Raw genomic sequence first — 21956 nt, 5'->3', positions numbered from 1 at the left:
CTCTGTGTGTGTCTCTCTCTCCGTATGTGTGTGTCTCTCTTTCTGTGTATGTGTGTCTCTCTCTCCGTATGTGTGTGTCTCTCTGTGTGTGTCTCTCTCTCCGTATGTGTGTGTCTCTCTTTCTGTGTATGTGTGTCTCTCTCTCCGTATGTGTGTGTCTCTCTGTGTGTGTCTCTCTCTCCGTATGTGTGTGTCTCTCTTTCTGTGTATGTGTGTCTCTCTCTCCGTATGTGTGTGTCTCTCTGTGTGTGTCTCTCTCTCCGTATGTGTGTGTCTCTCTTTATGTGTATGTGTGTCTCTCTCTCCGTATGTGTGTGTCTCTCTGTGTGTATGTGTGTCTCTCTCTGTATGAGTGTGTCTCTCTGTGTGTTTGTGTGTCCCTCCCTCCCTCCCCTCCCTCCCCCTCCCTCTCTCTCACCTTCAGCATGCGGTGCAGCATGCGGACCTTGCGGGCCTGGTCCCGGGCCTGGGACAGAGCGAAGCCCTGGGGGGGTCTGACCCTGGGGACCCTCTGCACCACCCGCTCCACCCGGGGGACCTCCACCAGCACGTCCTGCTCCTCCGGACGCAGACGCCGCTCACACACCCCATAGTACACCGCCTCACACACCACCTGGAGGGAGGGGGGGGAGGGAGGGAGGGGGATACAGGTTAGATTCTGTAGGGGTGGGTGGGTGGGTGTGTGTGTGTGCGTGCGTATATGTGTTTATGGGTGTGTGTGTGTGTATTTGTCTGTATGCTCTTGTGTGTGCGTGTGTGTGTGTGTATCTGTCTGTCTGTATACTCTTGTGTGTGTGTGCGTGTGTGTGTGTGTGTATGTATTTATGTGTGTGTGTGTGTGTGTGTGTATCTGTCTGTCTGTCTGTATGCTCGCTGTGTCTGTGTGTGTGTGTGTGTGTGTGTGTGTGTCTGTGTGTGTGTGCGCATGTGCGTGCGTGTGTGTGTGTGTATATATATCTGTCTCTGTGTGTGTGTGTGTGTGTGTGTGTGTGTGTGTGTGTGTGTGTGCGTGCGTGCGCGTGCGTGCGTGTGCGTGTGTGTGTGTGTGCGCGTGTGTGTGTGCGCTGCCTTGCCTTGATGGGCTCCAGCAGCAGACAGGAGGACAGGAAGCTGCAGAGGCAGGAGATGACCCACATCATGGCCACGCCCTCACTGAAGCCTCTTCCTGCCCACACTGACAGCCCATTGGCCAGGACAAGCCCCGCCCAGCTGCCCCACAGGGCTGCCCGCCCACACCAGGGAGGGAACCGCCTCGGACGACACACGTCTGTTATTACTGAGGGAGGGAGGGAGAGAGAGGGGAGGGAGGGGGAGAGAGGGGGAGGGTGGGAGGGAAAGAGGGAGAGAGATAGAGGGAGGGAGAGAGAGGGAGGGAGGGTGGGGGGGAAAGAGGGGGAGAGAGGAAGGGGGAGAGGGAGGGAGAGAGAGGTAGAGAGGGGAGGAGATGCATTAACAATGTGCTTTCAAACTTTCAAAAAAAGTTTAAAAAGCTCAATCTATATGCAAATCATTGCATCTTCACAGTGTCAGTCACATTATGTAAGAAAGCGCACACACACACACACACACACACACCTGTGCGGGAGGTGAAGGCTGTCTTGGGTGGGTCTCTCCTCACAGCTCCGGGGGGCAGAGGCTCGTTCAGCTTCTGCAGAAGAATCACCTCCGTCTTATCCCCGAAGATACTGGACCTGACACACACACACACACACACACACACACACACACACACACAGGGTCACATCTGCTCAGTCAGAGGTCAGAGGGTGTGTGTGTGTGTGTGTGTCTGTGTGTGTCTGTGTCTGTGTGTGTGTGTGTGTGTGTGTGTCTGTGTGTGTGTGTGTCTGTGTGTGTGTGTGTATATTATGTGTGTGTGTGTCTGTGTGTCTGTGTCTGTGTCTGTGCGTGTGCGTGTGTGTGTGTGTCTGTGTGTGTATATTATGTGTGTGTGTGTGTGTGTGTGTGTGTGTGTGTGTGTCTGTGTGTGCGTGTGTGTATATTATATGTGTGTGTGTCTGTGCGTGTGTCTGTGCGTGCGTGTGTGTGTGTGTGTGTGTGTGAGAACTCACAGGTCGGCCATCTCACTCTCTGTCTGGTTGAAGAACTGCTGGGGGTCACACAGACGAGACACCTGCAGCTGCCCGTCCGCCAGGATACGCTTGATCAGGTCCTCATCTGGGGGTGTGTGTGTGTGTGTGTGTGTGTGTGTGTGTGTGTGTGTGTGTGTGTGTGTGAGGGTAGATAACAGAGTGGTTAGGTTGGTGACTGTCGCATTGAAACATATGTAGATACTTTCTAACTCTGTGAGCGTTTGGTTGAGTCTACCTTGAGTGACAGGTGAGGGGGGTTGATTTGCACTATTGGGACTATTCCATTGGTTCCATTTGCCAGGCATACTCAATCGAGCACCGCTAATTTTGTCTGCACTAATTGACGTGATATAATTTATAACTGGTAAAACACTTTGTAACTATTTGTTTTAGCACTATAAAGCAAATTAAATTAAAGTAAATATCTATATTGGGAGTTTTGCTGTACTGTATTCTACAATAATTCTAATAATAGCAATTGATTGCACTAATTCTGAATTTAATGTAATACTTTAAAGTACTTACTTTAATTTAATAAATTAAATGTGTGCTGCAACGAAGCAATTTCATAATAATCGCATGCACACACACACACACACACACACACACTCCTAACAATCACTGATTGATACACACACACTCACACACACACACACACACTCCTAACAATCACTGATTGGCACACAGACACACACACACACAAACCCCCCCCCCCCACACACCCACATACCCAGAGGCCCCCCCCCCCAGCACCCCCCCCCCCCCTCTCTACCTGAGGAGGTGAAGTACTTGTTGCGGTGTGCGTCCTCGTCCTCAGGGTTGTTGAGGGCCATGTCCACCCCCAGGTGCCTGCTGCCCTGCCCCCGCTTCAGCCGGGGCAGCCCCGCCCCCAGCCCCGCCCCGCCCACCCACATGTCACTCAGCATCTCCGACCAATCACCATCCCCGTCCTCCTCCTGCTCCTCCTCCTCCTCCTCGTCCTCCTCGTCCTCCTCCTCCACCGCGCCCCAGCTCTGGGCGCTACGGAGGGAGGGAGGGAGGGAGGGAAGGAGAGAGAGACAGATGTGGGGGTGGGGGAGGAGGAGAGAGGGGGAAAAAGAGAGTGGATGGAGAGAGGGGTGGGGGAGAGAGGTAGAGAAATGGGGGAAAGATAGAGGGAGAGAGAGAAGGAGGAAGGGAGGGAGAGAGAGGGGAGAGTTGAGAGAAAATAGTGAGTGGGAGGTAATGACTATAATGTACAATATAAGCAGGGGTGCACATAACTGGTGCGCCAGTGCGCATGCGTCGCCAAAATGCATGCTGCGCGGCAGATCAGCGGCATGAACGCGCTCTTGCGCACCAACAGCTGGAAGCGCTGGGAGAGGAATTTACTTCCTCAAAATCCAACTGCTGACTGCTGCATCACTGCAAGCCCCACTAATAACTATTTGCCGTCCCCTCAGCCGAAGGCCCGACGAGTAATCCATCACAACAGTCGACCGACGACGACCACGGCGACTCCCCTCACGAAAACATTCGGAAAGTATCGTAACTCGTACTTTCATTCCGCGTATCGCGTATCGCGTATCGCACGGTTATCACGGTTATCACGCCGCACGTGAAAATTCAGTCCCGAACGACTCGTCGCTAAAAGGAAAAACAACACCAAGGGACTTCACGTTTCTTTTCTCTGAAGCTTTCAAACGTTCAGACGTTTGTTTTACAGCTTCATTATCGCACCTCGACCCCTGACCCAGGGAATATGGTTGGGAATTCTATTAGAAAAAGAAAAAAAAGACTTTGTTGCACAATCAAAATAATGAGCTATTTAAAGTGATAGCCTACAACATCCTCTACCATGGTTGAAATTGAGGACAGTGGTAACAGCAGTCAAGAGAGCAGTGATGATGATGATTAAGCTTGTAGCATAAATAAATGCTTAGGCTGTAACTTTTTGTTGAAAAGTTGATTTCAGTGTTTACAGAACAGAGCAGTGCTTAAAGAGATGTCAGTTGATTTCATTGTGTTTAAAGAACAGACATTCAGTTAGTGCTTAAAGAGATGTCAGTTGATTTCATTGTGTTTAAAGGAGTCTGACAGACTTTCATGCTTAAAGAGCAGTCATTTGATTTTGCATTTGTTTCTTTTGTTTTGCACACAATCATTTGTTCGTTCATCTTTATTTATGAATAAATGTCGTTTTGCTAATATAAGTTATCCATGTATCCCTTTTTTATCCATCCTGTGGGACGGGTCGTGACTCGCGAGCTTGGGGAGCACCAAGCAGCATCCCTAGGTGCTCCTCTGAGCACTGGCCCCAAAAAGTTATGTGCACCCCTGAATATAAGAGGTCTCTTGGCTTGACAAACACATTTACACACACACACACACACACACACACACACATTTTTTGGGATGTAAACACTCTTAACAACGACCTCCACTGGGGATTAATGACGCATTAATGATACAAAAACATGGGTTATTCCAGGACACACACACACACACACACACACACACACACACACACACACACACACACACACACACACAGTCTCTCTCCTCCCCCTCCCTGGCCTTCTCCTTCTCTCCCTCCTCCCTCCCTCCCTCCTCCCTCCCCCTCCCTCTCCTATAACAGGAGCTGAGGCAGCTCACCTCTTGGTGGAGGGGGTCGGCACATCCACGTTGGTCTCTTCTGAGTAGGACTGGAGAGAGGGAGAATAGAGAGAATAGATAGAAAGAGAGAGAACGAGAGAAGAGAGAAAGAGAGAGAGAAAGAGAGAAGGAGGAAGGGAGAGAGGGAGAAGAAGAGAGAAAAACTCATTAGTTCACAAAGGAATATAATGAATACTATAAATAAATTCCTCTTTTTCTTTTTCACTCCAGTCTTCCTCCAGTCCCCTCCCGGCTGGGCCACAGTAGAGAGAGAACATGATAAAGTGCTTCACACGCCGTAACAACCTGACACACAAAAGGTCGGCCATCAGCGTCACAATTGTTCCAACCTTTATCTGGAGGTATTTATGCTAACCGCGGCGTATTTCTAGAGCGCCGTCCTGCATTATTCCGTTTATTCGACAGCCTGCAGGAATGACATAATGACATAATATGTTCTTGTCACAAACGACCGTTAACGCCAGTCCCAGAGCGAAAGGTTAACCGACTTCTTTGTACAAAGTCTGTTTAATAAATGATTATGTGCACCACCATCATAGCTCCGTAACAATCCGATTCCACTTCAAAAGCCCAAATAGAAAGCAGATGCTTACTTCAACGTACTGGGCAAAAATAATGAGCAGATAATTGCATGTTAATTACACTCACTAATTATTTTAGATTCACTGACTCAACGGTATTTCTTTTAGAAAGCAGTTGTATTGTTTTTTGTTTTTTTTAGGCAGTCCCACTCATATTGTTCATTTTATTAGACAGATACAGTGAAGACAGACAGGAAATTAAGGAGAAGAAGGGAGAGAGGGCATGTCAGCAGGGCATGGGCCGGATTCTAACCCATGCCGACATGGGCATATGTGTGCACTGTAGACCACGGTGCTAGACCACTGGACCACCCCGGGCCACTGTATTGTTTTTTTTAAGTCTAAGTATTTTTAAATAAGTATAAATAAACATCAGCAGACGTCTTTGTCCAAAGCGACTTATAACAACAAATACATGAATGTCTCAGTAATTGAATCCACTGTCCATGAGTCATTGTAAGAAAAAGTAATCTATGCTTGGACCAGGGGCCACTGGCAGTCACAATGCTAGAAGAAGGAAGAATTACTTTTTTAAATTGATACCACCGCTCATCCGTGATCAGACTTAGCTGAGGTGCTGGAGCTGAAGAGTATCAAATAGAGAGTAAAAAAAAAACAGCATCCACACACTCATCTGTGCAAAAATCATTAATTTATTGCAAGCTTTCGATTACAGACCTTCAAGAATCCCAATGGCCGACAGCTTGCAATAAATTAATGATTTCTGCGCAGATTAGAGTGTACTACACTCTAAAATGTCAATAAGTGTTTACCTCCAGAGAGAGAGAGAGGGATGGAGAGGGATGGAGAGAGAGAGAGACAGGGGTGCAAACTGGCGATGGTCCAAAAAGGTGACACTTTTTTTTTGCCCGTAGATGGTTAGCTCTATCATTAACAGTGGTCTAACAATGATGCGCGTGTAAGTAGCGATGGCCCTGACCTTAACACCCTCATAATTAATGTAAGCAACCTGTTCTCAAAATAATTATGCGGGTTCCTGCAGGTTTCAACAAGTTACATTTAAGACCTTTATAAGACCACTTTTAATAGATTTTAAGACCTATTGAGCAAGTATTGGTATTAGACTCACATTCGTTGATTATTTTCATTAGCAATGCTGGGTGATCTATTCTGTTGCATATAGAACAATGATAATGTAAGTTAGCCTACTCTATCAATTTCTTGATTCATTTCCATTGCTTCTCAACACATTAGATATAATAGCATAAATAACAGAATAAACTCACACACTTACTCACACTCACTTACACTGCATAGCCTACATACTGAGATATGGCACACACACCTCTCACAGGAGGTCCACACACGCACACACACACACACACACACACACACACACACACACACACACACACACTATATTTACTAAACCACACGTACCGTTGCTACCACTGCAAGTTTGAAGAAATTCTAACTTCACATGCCTACAGTCGAATCGCCTCCTACGGCGATTATCGTATCGAGGCCTCGTCTTATCATTTCACGTGGCAAAATATCGGGGTTTTGGGCGCAGCTTAACCAATGTCACACGAGCAATAACTGTGCGATAAGTTTTGTTTTATATGTTGTCTCTCATCTGCACGCGTCGTATTCCCACGCAGTGGGTCTGCCGACAATAATACATTTTCCGGTGGGACTTTTTAAATAAAAATAAAATCGATTCTACACAAGTCTAAAGCACACAGAAGCCATTAAAATGTTTTATTTTGAAAGTCTCGCCCTGTGTCTGATCCTGATGTTATAGAAGCAGCGTAGCAGCAGGGTAAAAGCGAGGTAAAGGCGGACGCGAGACAGTCTCGGGCAGCGTTCGTAAATTCGCACTGCGCACTGGGCTCAACGTCATAAAGGGACCAAGTAATTTGATTGGACAAGAGACATTCCATGACTGCTGATCAGATTTCCAGAGCGAATTTACGAACGCAGCCTAGGGCAAACCACTCGCCGACTCGTTTTTTTCATAACACGAAACTTGAAGTTGTAAAGTACCCACTCGATATAATAAACAACAGTTTAACAATCACTAAATACTTATAATGATCATCTAATTATGTGTAGTTATGTGTTTCTAGCATGTCGATGTTCTATCAGGTAAATTCGCTAGAACTAACCTCCATACCCTGGTTCAGAAGAAGAAATCAGTCCTTCGTCACTTACATCGTCGTCCTCAATGAAACTTTTAGGTGGATTGGTTACCCTAGCCTAGATGGTCTTTGTGACATTTCACAATCACAAACATATATGTACAGAAACTCACTAAAGTATAAAACACCGCTAAAATACTGCGTCTCTTCAAATCACTCCATGACACTTTGAGGTCAGTGCATTTGTTTTTTTGGTGAACTACCGTAATAACCCTAAATGGCTAGAGAGTGCAACTTCTGTGCTTTCAGAAACTGTTGGAATTTTTTCGATTGCACATATAGTTCAAGAATTACGATAGTTTGAATGAACCCTGTAAATTCCTGTTGAGAAGTTATCGCAACATAGAAATAACTTCTATGTTATTTTATTTGATTACTTCTTATGTTTCTACTTCCATCTTAAGAACTTTTTAAGACGTTTTATTTCAACTGCAGCAGAGTTTAGCAGACAGGAAGATGTTAGCTTGGGCATCATGTGACTTGGATGAGATGAGATGTAGACCCCCCCCCCCCCTCCCCAAATATTTTTTTTGCAGATCTGCATGATTCACGTAGGTCACCTATTTTGAGGTAAAAACGGCGAATTTCACCTAAAGGTGACACGTTTGCACCACTGGAGAGAGAGGGAGGGAGGGAGAGGAGAGAGAGAGAGAGAGAGGGAGGGAGGGGGAGGGAGGGAGAGAGAGGGAGAGAGAGAGAGAGGGAGGGAGGGAGAGAGAGGGAGAGAGAGAGAGGGATGGAGAGAGAGAGGGAGGGAGAGAGAGAGTGAGGGAGAGGGAGAGAGGGATGGAGAGAGAGAGAGAGGGAGAGAGGGAGGGAGAGGGAGGGAGGGAGAGAGAGAGGGAGAGAGTGAGGGAGAGGGAGAGAGGGATGGAGAAAGAGAGAGAGAGAGGGAGGGAGAGAGAGAGGGGGAGAGGGAGAGGGAGGGAGGGAGAGAGAGAGAGAGGGAGGGAGGGAGAGAGAGAGAGAGAGGGAGAGAGAGAGGCGGAGGGAGAGAGGGATGGAGAGAGAGAGAGAGGGAGGGAGGGAGGGAGGGAGGGGGAGGGAGGGAGGGAGAGGGAGAGAGAGGGAGGGAGGGAGAGAGAGAGGGAGGGAGGGAGATGGAGTATCTACTCTAAAATGTCAATAAGTGTGTACCTCTCCTGGGATGCCATTGAAGATGAGGAAGGAGCTTCCTGCCATGGAGTCGTCCAGGAAGTCATCGATCTCCACAGACTCCTGGTCCACCTGGGGGGGAACCTGCTCCACAGACACACACTGGTAAACACACACACACACACACACACACACACACACACACACAGTATATTAACATTATGATGGGTTTAAAATACATATTCCTTACCATGAATAGCAACGTTACAGTAAAATGGTGTGTGTGTCTGTGTGTGTGAGTGAGTGAGCAAGTGTGTGTGTGTGTGTGTGTGTGTGTGAGTGTGTGTGAGTGTGAGTGTGAGTGTGTGAGTGTGAGTGTGAGTGTGAGTGTGAGTGTGAGTGTGAGTGTGTGTGTGTGTGTGTGTGTGAGTGTGTGTGTGTGTGTGTGTGTCACCTTGCTGCGGCTCATCCTGAACAGGGTGAAGACGAGCAGGTAGAGGGGGTAGACCACCAGACAGCTGACCAGCCCCGCCGCCACCGTCTCCCCGCTGACCCCCACCTGCCTGGACACGGCCCCGGACCTAGGACAGGACAGCATGTTACACGCACACACACACACACACACAGACACAGACACACCAGCCTGGACACGGCCCTGGACCTGGGACAGGACAGAATGTTACACACACACACACACACACACACACACACACACACACACACACACACTCCTCCCTTGCACCCGCACCCGTACCTAAACTCACCCCCCCCCCCCCCCCCCTCACCTGTGTGTGGTGGACACGGTGCTGTACCACAGTGTGTTGGCCAGCAGGCAGAGTTGCAGCAGCACGGCGCAGCACGTCGCCCTCTGCAGGCGCGTGAAGGGGCTGCGAGCGGGCCGTTCCCATAGCGACAGCCACAAGTGGCTGTCCGACAGGGCCCTCTGCAGCTCCCACGTCAGGAGGCGGGGCAACTGGCGGACCTCCGCCTCTTCTGATGACAAAACACAGGAAACAGGAAGCGGTGAGTGAGAGACCAAGCAAACAGACAGGAAGTCGTGAGTGAGTGAGTTGGCGTTGACCAGGAAAACAAAAACCCAAATGACCAAATACAACACAACACAACACGACAGGTGGTGTGGAAGAGAGTTATTATATGAAAGGCACTTTGAATAACCCTGTTGTATGAAATGTGCCATACAAAGAAACTTGCCTTGCCTTGAAAAAGAAAATGAAGCTCTGGTGGTGTATTGTACAACACAGTTCTCGTTTCTTTGTTAAACCACTAGACATTGCTTCTCCACTTTTTCTTTTTACACTTTCTTTTTCTCTTTTTTTTCTTTTCAAATTTCTCTTCGATGATATTACTGGAACCGGAACACACCGGAGAACTTTTCTTTGTTTACCCCGGCCGCACGAAAAGCCTGACACAAAAGGTCGGTTGGAATTCGTTCCAACCTTTCGCTCGAGGTATTTATGCTAACCGCGTCATATTTCTATAGCAAAATTCTGCATTATTCAGTTCATTCAGACAGCCTGCAGGAATGACACAAAGATTTAATCTTTTTCTTATTCTCACAAACTCTACTCTTAACCCGGTCCCAGAGCCCCCCGGAGCTGAAGGTTAACAGACTTCTGCCACAGAGTCTGTCTGAGATAAACGGGACCTTTATTTGCGTCGCCATCCTGACACCCTGAGGGTCCAGGGTCTTTGTTAGCGGTGGGCTATTGTCTGGTTATAGTGCGGCTTCATCTGCAGCCCATTGAAAGCTTTGTCCAGGCTGAAGGAGAGCTATCGTCTCCCAAGGCCTGCGGAGCGTAGCTGGAGAGCTGTCTAACCGGATACCACACAGCAGCCGCCACAGAGACCTGCTATCACTGTAGCTCATCTGCTCAAAGCGTTTTCTCTCTATTGTTTCATTGTATTGAACCGTTATCCATCCTGGTGAGTCTGGAAAAAAATGATCTTTGGATGCAAAATCATTAAAAATAGCAGTGGTGGTGTGAACCAACTGCTTCACCTAGAACAAAAGACTCTCTAATGACATTATATCAATATAAATGGTATTAAGCCAATGCATCTGATTGTTCATGACTGTTCTTTGTACGATATACAACGATGCATGTTAGATTAGACACATCCTGGACTGATTTAATTTGACCATCCCACGACCTCACATTTGTAAAAAAAAAAACGTTTATTTTTTATATTATTGTGTTGTGTTCGTAAAGAAGCTAGGTTCTAGGTGGTTCTAGATGGTTCTCCTACCCGAGGCCTCCACCTCGATCTCCACCCGTCCGTCTGTCCTCTCGTTGTCCACCGACAGCCACTCCTCCACCAGGAAGTAGTAGCTGCTTCCTGTCTGCAGGTCCTTCACCAGGACGTACTGGAGCCTCCACGCTGGAGACAGACCTGAGAGAGGGAGGGAGGGAGGGAGGGAGGGAGGGAGAGAGGGAGGGAGTGAGAGAGGGAGGGAGGGAGAGAGAGAGAGAGAGAGAGAGGGGGGGGGGGAGAGAGGGAGTGAGAGAGACAGAGAAAGACAAAGAGAAACAGAGAGAGAGAGAATGAAGAGAGAGAGGGGGGGAGACAGAGAAACAGAGATAGAGAGAATGAAGAGAGAGAAACTTTACTTCAGAGACGATCATTAGCTCACGAAGGAAAGAGCGATCAGATATATTATTTCTTCGACCACGTGACCACTGGGACACGGGAGAGAACATTTCAGTGGTTTTTCACTTGGTACAAATCTGACACCAAAGGCCGGCTATCAGCGCTGAAACTGTTCTCAACCTTTCTGCTGAGGTATTTATGCTAACCACGTAGCGTTCCTATAGCTAGTCTCCATAATTCAGTTTATCTGACAGCCTGTCGAGAGGGAGGGGGTGATCAATTTCTTATACGGGCTTAGTAGACTTTCTGTACTTACAGAACTGTGAGGTTCAAGTTTTAAGTGTACACCAAGTGTAACCGAGTAAAATTCTTAGGCTTCGGATCCTGACGTTGCATTGCAGCTAAGACAGGGCGTAATAAATCAAGCATAACTCAAGATAAAAGTGTCAGTAGTACAGGACATAGGAGACATAAAATAATAGGCATAGTACAAGATAAGGTGGCAATAGTGTGTGTGTGTGTGTGTGCGTGTGTGCGTGCGTGTGCGTGTGTCTGTGATTGTATGTGCGTGACTGCGTGCGTCTGTCTGTGAGTGAGTGAGTGTGTGTGAGTGCGTGTGTGTTAATGAATGAGTGTGTGTGTGTGTGTGTGTGTGTGTGTGTGTTTGAGTGTGTGCGTGCGTGTGTGTGTGTGTGTGTGTGTGTGTGAGTGTGTGCGTGCGTGCGTGTGTGTGTGTGTGTGTGTGTGTGTGAGTGCGTGTGTGTGTGTGTGTGTGAGTGAGTGCGTTATCTGTGAACCCATGACGTCCTCGTACCCTTGTTGTGTGTGTGTGTGTGTGTGTGTGTGTGTGTGTGTGTGTGTGCGTGTGCGTGCGCGTGCGTGTGTGCGTGTGTGCGTGTGCGGGTGCGGGTCCTCGTACCCTTGTTGTCGTGCCAGATGCGCATCTTCCACACGCTGCCCAGGCTGGTGTCCGTGGCGATGTGGAAGATGTCCAGGCTGTTGCGGGCGAAGGCTGCGGTGCTGTCCAGGTGGCGGTGGCCGCTGCGGCTCTCCCTCCCCGACAGACTGATGCCCACGTGGGCCGTGGTGCCTGGGGGGAGAGGGGGTGGAGAGCGGGAGGGGAGGGGGGGGGGGGGGAGGACTCTTATTTAGAAAATTGTCAAAAAACATTTTCACTAGTCTTGTACGTTTTACTGCTGTGGGGGACCGATAAAGTTAAGTTAAATGACACAGGGTTGTTACTGTGTGTGTGTGTGTGTGTGTGAGGGTGAGGGTGAGGGTGAGGGTGAGGGTGAGGGTGAGGGTGAGGGTGAGAGTGAGAGTGAGAGTGTGTAAATGAGTGAGTGAAACGGACGTCAAGTTGTTGCAAACAGTCGCCCCGCATTTCAAATCGCTCTGACCGAGCCTCGAAATTGAGGCCTGTGACATACCAACACGCACACACACATACACGCACACACACACAATGTAAACCCACCACGCTATCGAAAAGCTAGCAATTGGACAGGGGGTAGGTAGGTGTATTATGTAAGTATTTGAACTTGAGGAGTGAGTTTCACCATCTCAACACGGTGACATCAGTCAGTAAGCTGGCCGACTCAGAGACACCGCGACCAAACACTTCAAATCCCCGAGCGAGCGGCCCCCCAGCAACCAATCAGCCGGCGGCGTCACAGCGAGTTAACTAGGATCACGTCTGCCGAGAGTCGCCAACTGTCTCGTCTTAGCTGGGATGTTCTGTATTTTGGGCTGGATGAACATGTATACAGTATACATCCCGTGTCCCATATATTCATCCAATCACAGCCCCCCCCCCCCCTCATGTGTATGTAGACTAGAGCGTAAATGCGCCAATTCTCCTGCCCCCCCCCCCCCTCTCCCTTCGCCCCCGCCACCCAGTGCTGTGGCACGCCATCTGTTGTCTCTCGGATTTGTTAGTAAAAGAAAGTTGGCAACACCAAGCACGCTCTCGCCAACCTGCATTACTTGGTTTGATAAGAATATCCTGCTGCCCCCTCCATCAAAAAAACACCGCGTCCTTGGCCAAGTTTGGCCCTCACCAGAAGGACCGGGCGGGGGGGGCGGGCGGGCGGACGGACAGACGGGGGGTTAAGGCTGTCTGAAGGCTGAAGCAGTGAATAAGCCGGGCTTCTTTGAACACCGGGGGTTGAAACTCTGGGAGTTTGAGTCTTTGACTGTGCAAAGCAGAGAGGATTGTCCTTGGCGCGCGCTGGTCGACTGGCGACTAGCGACTGGCGCGGTGCGGTGCGTGTCGAGTGTGTCCTGCCGGGATCTCATTAGTCACATGGTGCCTGGAAAAGCTCCCTCACACACACCTCGCGTCTCCCCCAGAGTGAGGCTGTCTGGACCCATGCCACTGCTGTGGCTGCATTCTTATCTATCTATCTCTCTCTCTCTCCCTCTCTCTCTTTCTCTCTCTCTTTCTCTCCTCTCTCTCCTCCCACACACACTTCTCTCCTCTCCTCTTCTCACCCATCTCTCTCCCTCTCTCTCTCCATGTCTTTCTCCCCTTCCCTTCCCTCCCCCCTCTCTCTCTCTTTCTCTTTCTCTCCTCTCTCTCCTACACACACATCTCTCCTCACCCATCTCTCTCCTTTGCTTTGAGTTGCATTTCATGTACGAAAGGCGCTATATAAATAAAGCTTTACTCACTATTACTTACTTACTCCCTCTCTCTCTCCATGTCTTTCTCCCCTTCCCTCCCCCATCTCTCTCTTTCTCTCTCCTCCTCTCTCGCCCACACACACACACACTTCTCTCTCTCCATCTCTCTCTTTCTCCCCTCCCCTCTTTCCTCCTCCTCCTCTCTCTCTCTCTCTCTCTCTCTCTCTCTCTCTTCTCCCCTTCCCTCTCTCCTGGCTAGTTCTCACACAGTCTCTAGACACTCTCACACCGGTGACATCACCAAACCTGTGCAGTTGTCAAACCGGCTGGCTGTTTTAATATCCACATTAGCATACCGCTAAGCTGCATTCCCAGTCCGTTACTCCCTCTAAATGCTCTCACATGCTAGTGGCGGATAGCATAAAACATAACATCATTAAATCTGACGGGATCCAAACAGCAACAGAGCCGCACCCCCCCCCACCCCTCCACCCCACCCCACCCAACCCCACCCCCTGACCGCTTGTTTTTGGTAAACAAGCTGAGGGGCGGGGCTTGGAGATATGTGAACCACACCCACGCCCGCAGACAGAGCTACCAGGAACTGATCCTGCAGCAGCAGACTCAACAATGATTTGCCGTAACCGGGTTTAGAAGCTATATACACACACACACACACACACACACACACACGTTCCACGTTCCACAGCGATAGATCATAAATCACCAAAACGGACGTACCAAACCAAATCACTGTCCCACCCTCAATACTCAAAGGCTTCAGAGGCCGTGCCTTTCCACGAGCTGCACCCTGCCTCTGGAACTCTCTCCCTCAACCACTCAGAGACTCACCCTCACTCTCCACTTTCTTTTAAATCCCACCCCAAAACCTACCTGTTCTCCCACGCATATCCCTAACCCTGCCACCCCCCTCCCTCCCCTGGGCATTGCTGTGTTACTTGTTCCCTGTGCCTGTTCGTTAACTCTGTGTTCTATGTGTTCATGTTATCTGTTGCTTGTTGTTTCTGTGTTTTCAGTTTTCCCCATATTGTCAGCGTCTTTGAGCCCCGGAAAACCACTATATAAATGAATATATATATATACAATGAATTATTATTATTATTATTATTATTATTATTATTATAATATCCTATTATCCCAGACTGCCCACATTTAACAAACAGCAAATCCATTCCCCTGTAAACCTTGTGACCTCCGCCCCCCCCCCCCCACCCCCACCGTGACCTCCGACCCCCGCGCCCCCTCACCTGCCCCGCGGCTCCAGCCGGTCTTGACCTGCACCTCGTACTTGAAGAGGCCGTCCTCCCCGCACAGCGGCACCACGGCCGCCCGCCGCAGGTCCAGCTGGTCCAGCTTGTGCAAGATGGCCGCCGCCACGGCGTAGCATAGCAACCCCACCACGCACGTCAACAACACCACCAGGCTCACGCTGCCCGACCGCTCCTAGAGGAGGGGGGAGGGGAAGAGACAGGTTAGTATGTGTGTGTGTGTGTGTGTGGGGGGGGGGGGGGTGTAATGATGATTTCTGATATTGAAGTATAAAATCCAAACTGAATTTATCAGTTCACAATTTATTGTCTGAACACACACACACACCTGTCGTCAAACATTGAATGAGCCAGGAACAAAGTAAAGTTACTTGTGGATGTGGATGTGGGTGTGTGTGTGTGTGTGTACACACGTGCGTGTGCGCGAGCGTGTGTGTGCGTGTGTGTGTGTGTGTGTGTGTGTACTCGTGTGCGCGTGCCATTCGTGTGTATGTGTGTGTGTCTGCATGCGCGCGCTCCCTCACCGGCACTATGAAGGTGACGGCGTTGGGCGGGACGAACAGACTGGCGGCGAAGGCGGTGAGGTGTCTGGTCCTGCAGACGGCCCGGTGGGCGTTGGTCTCCGGCAGCGGCACCATGCCGTCCGTGCGCCACAGCTTGGCGCTCTCGCTGAAGTACTGGCACAGGGACGCGAACACGCCCACCTCCAGGCGCACCGCGGGGGGGGAGGCGGGGCCGCAGGCCGCCGTCACGTTGACGTAGTAGTCCAGGGTGGTGTCGTAGGACCTGGGAAGGGGGGGGGGGGGGGGGGGGAGGGAGATGGGGGGGGGGGGGGGGGGGGAGAAAGGGAGAGAAAGGGGGAGGGGGATGGGGGAGAAAGAGGGAGGGGGGAGAAAGGTTAGATCAGTAATGTGTGGGATTTTTACTTTTTTTACATGAAAGACATACTGGGATTTGAACTCATGACCTTCAGGCCACCACTACCACCATGTACCTAAAATGAGCTGGGAGACAGTAAGCCTCCAGTATGGTATGCCATGAACATTTGTGACAGGGTCTGGTGAAAAAGTCCCCCAAGTAAAGTTTTCTTTTTTTTTTAGGGGGGGCGGTTTTGAAAGTGCAGATTGTAAGTGTCAAGTCTGAAAATAGTTGAAGGAGATATGCTTCTTTGAATGTTTGTACACCTCAAAACAAAATGTCAAATCTGAAAATAGTTGAAGGAGATTAGTGCTTATTTGAATGTCATTACACGTCAAAACAAATACCTGAATACAGAAACACGCTCTGAATCAAAACAGACACGTTTGCTACCATCACGTTGGCAGCTAGCTAGCAACTAAGAAGGAACACGAACACACGCACACACACACAGGCACACACACACACACACACACACACGCACACACACACACTCACTCACAGCATCATACAGCCTCGGATATCCTTCTTTTGAACAATCTCTCTTATCGCCACGGCGACTCACTCTGGGGACAGGAAGAAGGTGTAGTTCTTGTGGTCCAGGTCCCGCCCCCGGGTCATGCTGAGTGTGATGCGTTTCCTGTCTGTGCAGTTGTACTGGTTGGGCCGGTCGGAGTAGTGCAGGTAGGCCGTGATGGAGGGCTCCGCCTCCCGCGCCTTGGACCCCTTGGACCCGTCTGAGGACGGACAAGACAGGGTTGGTCTCTAGTCAGCTGGATGTTAACACTAGAACAGCCATGGGTATTTCGTAGCCAATCAAAGTATTGTTGCTAGGTAGAATACCACATAAAATAAAACAGTTGGCCCTGTGAGTGAGGGTTCCGGAACTCTTTGTCAGTTGGTGGGTGAAACCGCCACAACAGACCCTTAACAATAGAACAGCCATGGGTGGGGTCATTTGACCCTGTGAGTAAAAAAACATGTTTTATCTTTGCACTCGATCAAAGGGTTTCAGGATCCTCCTTTCATGATTTTTCCTAGATATGTGCGTTCTACCACCCAGTATCCTTACTTTTTCAAAATCACCTCAGGATAAGTTAGTATGAAGCTATTTTGCAGTTTTTCTGTGTAGGAGGCAGGCTAATTTACATTAAAGTGTGTGTTGTTGGTCTCTAGTTAGTTGGTTGTTAACGTGTGTGTTGGCACTAACGAGAACTCATGAGTGGCTTTTTCTTACTGTGTTCAATACTTTTCCTGTGTCATTCAACTTTATTGCACATAGATGTTTTTTTTAATGGATTGGAATGTTACAATTTCTTTAGCTGGAGGGTTAAGGTTATGTGTTGAATACTAGTGTTGTTCCGATACCATTTTTTGATCCCGATACCGATACCTGACCGTGCAGTACTTGCCGATACCGAGTACCGATCCGATACCACGGCGTTTGAAAAAACAAAACAAAAAAACATGTTTTTAGGCATTCCAAGTTCAGTCTGTACAGTTTGCAGACGTGAAGTGGCCAGTGGGGAATGCTTGAAGTGGCCGATGATCTTTCTCCCATTGGCCAGCGCGTCGCACACACTCCGCTGTGACAGTAGGCCTTCCTGCACCACTAATGCATGTGTGTTCTGTGTTCTGCATATGTAAACAATTCAAACAAACATAGAGAAAACTTCTCCTCGGGAGAAGGAAGGAGGCAGGAAGTACCTGCCGCACGGAGACACACAGACAGAGAGAGAGAGAGAGAGAGAGAGAGAGAGAGAGAGAGAGAGAGAGACGGAGAGACGGAGAGCCACAACAGCAGATCCCGAAAGGGGGTGTGGCGCGGAGACGGAGCCGAGAACTATCCCGAAAGGGGAACAGCTGGGCGGGACTCGGAGAAGCGGCCGCGCGCCAGTAGTGTTCTATCGGACATTATTATTATTATTATTTGAACTCTCTCCAGCACGCCGGCGGCGGTGCTAGACTGTGCAACCGAAATAAATATCGATTAAGGTCGATATGTTTTTCCTGTAAAATGTGTAAAATGTGTCCTATCTTGGCTGTGGGTTGTATCGCTTTAAGCGGAGTGGCGTAGTCTATATGTCTGAGGGCTGCGTTGGTAAAAGTCGCTCTGGGAAACTGATCGGCACTCGTGGAACGCCTCTTGTCCAATCGGATTCCTCGGTCCGTTTATGACGTCGGAGCCCAGTGTGCGCTCCGGTGCTCTCAGGGGGACTTTCCGAACGTTGCCCCGGTAGCATAGCTTAGCTTGGGCTCTGAGCAGCTGGAAGGGACAGCAGGTTACCTGAGGTAAGCCTCGCCGCTCCACCGCTCCTCTCCTCGACAACCACAGTTGCGTGTTTGTTTTTCCGCGATAGTGAACGTTTGGTATCGGGTGTTATTATTTGTTAGTACTCGCCGATACCGATACCAGCATTTTTGTGCGTATCGGTGGCCATGCCGATACTAGTATCGGTATCGGAACAACACTATTGAATACTTATTTCCCCCATTGTATACTGAAAGATGTATGCATTCACTGCAATAAGTCACTTAAACTTATGACTTAAAGCGTCAGCTAAATGGCATATACATATACAATACATACAGTATATTAGTTTTTTAACAGCAGGGGTCAATGCTGTACACTGGAGAACCATCAGCACAGTCACTGCATTTCAGCTACACAGATCAGCAGATGGCCGCAACCCTAACCCTTATCCCTGTACTTCCTCAGATGTTAAAACACCTGCCCTGTCCTCTCCCGCCTGTCCAGATGCTGTGAGATCTGACAAAACACGGCAGTGTGACTGTAAATGCAGGCCACCCCGGGAAAACGTTTCCCGAACTGCTCTGGTTTCAACTCGCTCATATAGCTATAACCACTAGGTGGCACGCTGTCCTAAATTAACTGTGATTATATGGGGGAGCGCGATTTTGTTCATATTCTGTGCCTCATGGGAGGCATTTATTGGCACCAGTAGATGGCGTCATGCACTTGAAAGCCGTTTACAATCAGTTGATAAACTCTAAATAATCGAAGAAGAAGAAGAAGATCCGATTGGCTGATGCCTTCCCAACTCATAGGAAGTCCCGCCCCTAAGCTGACAACATGGCGGCCCCTCATCCTCTCACAAATCTAAACGAATGAGAAAGACAGCAATGCGCCTGACTCTTTCACTCTATCTAAGCTAGCTACAACGCCCCCCCCCCTCTCCTTTGGTGTTGTTTTTCTTTTACGAGTGCTGCCCCCTAGTGTTGAGGAGTACTAAGTCCTAGTATTTACTGTCCAGAGTGGTGAAGTTGAGCTGCACAAACAGTCTAGCTACAACGCCCCCCCCCCCTTCTTTGGTGTTGTTTTTCTTTTGTGAGTGCTGCCCCCTAGTGTCCGGGAGTACTGATAACTCCTAAGTACTTTACCGTCCAGAGTGGTGAAGTTGAGCTGCACAAACAGTCCCGCCTGTCGGTTGCTGTTGCCGGCGCTGACGCGCACGATGACCGAGTCACACCGGCTCACGTTGACGGCACCGGCGACCGGAACCCCCGGCCCCGAGGCCGCCCCGCCGGAACCTTCCGGACCGCCGGCCGCCGACGACTCCAGTCCGCCGCCGCCGCTCCCGTTCTTCACGGCCACGGTGATGGCCTGGCTGTCGTCCAGGTCGGAGATGGGGATCTGGGTGCCGTTCTCCCGCCTGAACTCCATGGACGCCACCTCGGTGGAGACGGTGTAGTTCGCCACGTAGTTGAACGGGAACGGGTTGGGCTCCACCTGAGGGGAGAGGGGGAGGAGAGGGGAGGAGAGGGGGGAGGGAGAATGAGGGATATATATATTTTATATTTATGTTTTTGGCATTTAGCAGACGCCTTATGCCCAGGGGACTTACAAACGATACATTTGACTAAGCAAGTGAATCATCAATTCACTGGTCTTAGCAGGAAGACAGGGTTCCCACACCTTCTGAAACATCAAATGCTCAAGCACCTTTCAAGGACTTTAAAGACTCAATTCCCTCAAATTCAACATGGCATAGTTTGAAAACATAAGTAAAGTATAACATTTTTGAATATATATATATTTTTTTAGAGAGAGAGAGGGGAATTCAAGAACTTTCAATGACCCATGTCTATTTTACATTTTCATTTATTTTTCTTTCAAGGATTTCAAGGACCCGTGGGCAGTCGTCGTGATAGAAGAAGAAAGATACGGAGAGAGGGATATGGAGAGAGAAAGAGCGATAGGCGTAGATAAAGGGATAGGGTGTGTGATAATAATAGAGGTAGATATAGAGAGAAGAGGGAAAGTTAAGTTTGAAGTTCTTTAGATTTTGATCAGAAACTCCCCAAAATACACCCAGCAGCTTTCAATCATGTGCGTGGGTTTCAGAGCTGCTCCGAGATAACTGACAACAAGAGACAGACTCTGAGAGAAGAGGGGAATCGACAGAGAGTTTGGCCAAGAACATACGCCTCTGGCAGAAATGCTCAATCCACCCCCCCTTTCCCTGCTAGCATATAACCAGCTCAGTGGCCTTGCGGTTAGAGTGTCCGCCCTGAGATTGGGAGGTTGTGAGTTCGATCCCTGGCCGAGTCATACCACCAAAGACTATAAACATGGTACCCGATCCTCCCTGCTTGGCACTCAGCACAAAAACAAACAAAAAAACGGTAAGACCCTGCAACATACCAGCGTCATGTCCAGGGGGTGTATTTGTACAGGAGATAGGCTCCTGCCCCTTAAGGGCCATTAGGCCCGAGAGAACCATCGCTTCTCAAGGCTACTTTTCTAGTGAGCAAAAATAAAAAAAATTGTTTGAAGAGATTTTAAAAAAAGGTTTAAAAGAAGACAGAGTCTGAGGACAGCTATATATTTCCTGCCAGGCCATTACCAACCTTTAGTTTTCAGACTAGACTGTCTACTCAGAGAGCCTCACCTAAAGAGCTAACGCTAGCTCGTCTGCTGTTAGAAGGTCAGCAAGGAAATGATGTATTATCATCCAAAGAACATGATAATTATTTCAGGTCCGTAAGGCAAAGAAATCTTTTCTAACTTAGGCTAGGGAACTCTGCATCACTCAGGGCTGTCAATCAATCATGCCAGGTGATTATCGGTCAGTTTGACAGTTCTTCTACGGAGAGTCTAAAGAAAGCTCCAATTATGAGTCCTGCCATGAGTGTGCATGTTGAAAGGCAAGAGGACAGAAGAACGTACGAACACACACACACACACACACACACACACACACACGCACACACACTCACACACACACACACACACACACACACACACACACACAGACCCACCCATACACACACTGAAACATCTACAGGGACAATTCCTGTTCGTTATAGGTGAGAGCACACACTTTTAAGCACACACAGGCACACCCACACCCATACCCACACCCACACCCACACCCCCACACACACACACACACACACACACACACACACACACACACGCACACACACCTGGAACAGGAGCTGCATGACGCCGGTCCCCCCTGCCGCGCGGCCCAGGCTGCTGTTGAAGGCCCGGGGGATGGAGAACCTGTGGCACCCTGGAGGAACAGAGGAGTTAACATTAACACCTGGTACTGGACACACACACACACACACACACACACACACACACACACTGGTACCGCGAGAGCCGCATACTTTTCAGACCTCATCCGCCTGGATGTGTCTCCAACAAAATGTGAGGAATCTTTTAAAATTCTTCCTCAACAAAGCGGAGGAGATCAGTAGTACAGTAACATCACACCACCGACACGTAGCCTAGATGTGTAACATCACACCACCTACACGTAGCCTAGACGTGTAACATCACACCACCTACATGTAGCCTAGACGTCCCACTGCTCTGCTCTTCCAGCCTGGCCTGTTTTCAACCCATCACCCTCTCTGCTCTCAGCTATGAAACCGACCACCTGCCCCCTTGACATAGTT

At 49.2% G+C, this 21956-nt stretch overlaps 1 protein-coding gene across 1 annotated transcript in view; it reads right to left on the bottom strand.

Annotated features, from left to right (window-relative positions):
* Nucleotides 1-21956, bottom strand: part of pkd1a (polycystic kidney disease 1a) — a gene marked incomplete at both ends in the record, with an annotated part of 87908 nt that overhangs the window by 5392 nt on the left and 60560 nt on the right. Inside the window, 16 exon segments of the mRNA XM_080522953.1 lie at nucleotides 415-613; nucleotides 1074-1276; nucleotides 1576-1691; nucleotides 2070-2175; nucleotides 2863-3110; nucleotides 4725-4774; nucleotides 8626-8745; nucleotides 9038-9164; nucleotides 9369-9576; nucleotides 10852-10995; nucleotides 12113-12283; nucleotides 15087-15282; nucleotides 15632-15893; nucleotides 16591-16762; nucleotides 19428-19776; nucleotides 21477-21565. Of these exon segments, the coding sequence (XP_080379079.1) occupies nucleotides 415-613; nucleotides 1074-1276; nucleotides 1576-1691; nucleotides 2070-2175; nucleotides 2863-3110; nucleotides 4725-4774; nucleotides 8626-8745; nucleotides 9038-9164; nucleotides 9369-9576; nucleotides 10852-10995; nucleotides 12113-12283; nucleotides 15087-15282; nucleotides 15632-15893; nucleotides 16591-16762; nucleotides 19428-19776; nucleotides 21477-21565 (2760 nt within the window).

The sequence above is a fragment of the Nansenia antarctica genome (genome assembly GCF_963989245.1).
Source record: "Nansenia antarctica genome assembly, chromosome: 2".
NCBI classification, from domain to species: Eukaryota; Metazoa; Chordata; class Actinopteri; order Argentiniformes; family Microstomatidae; genus Nansenia; species Nansenia antarctica.
Note: the sequence above shows the minus strand (reverse complement) of the source record. Positions and strands in the feature narration are given on the sequence as shown.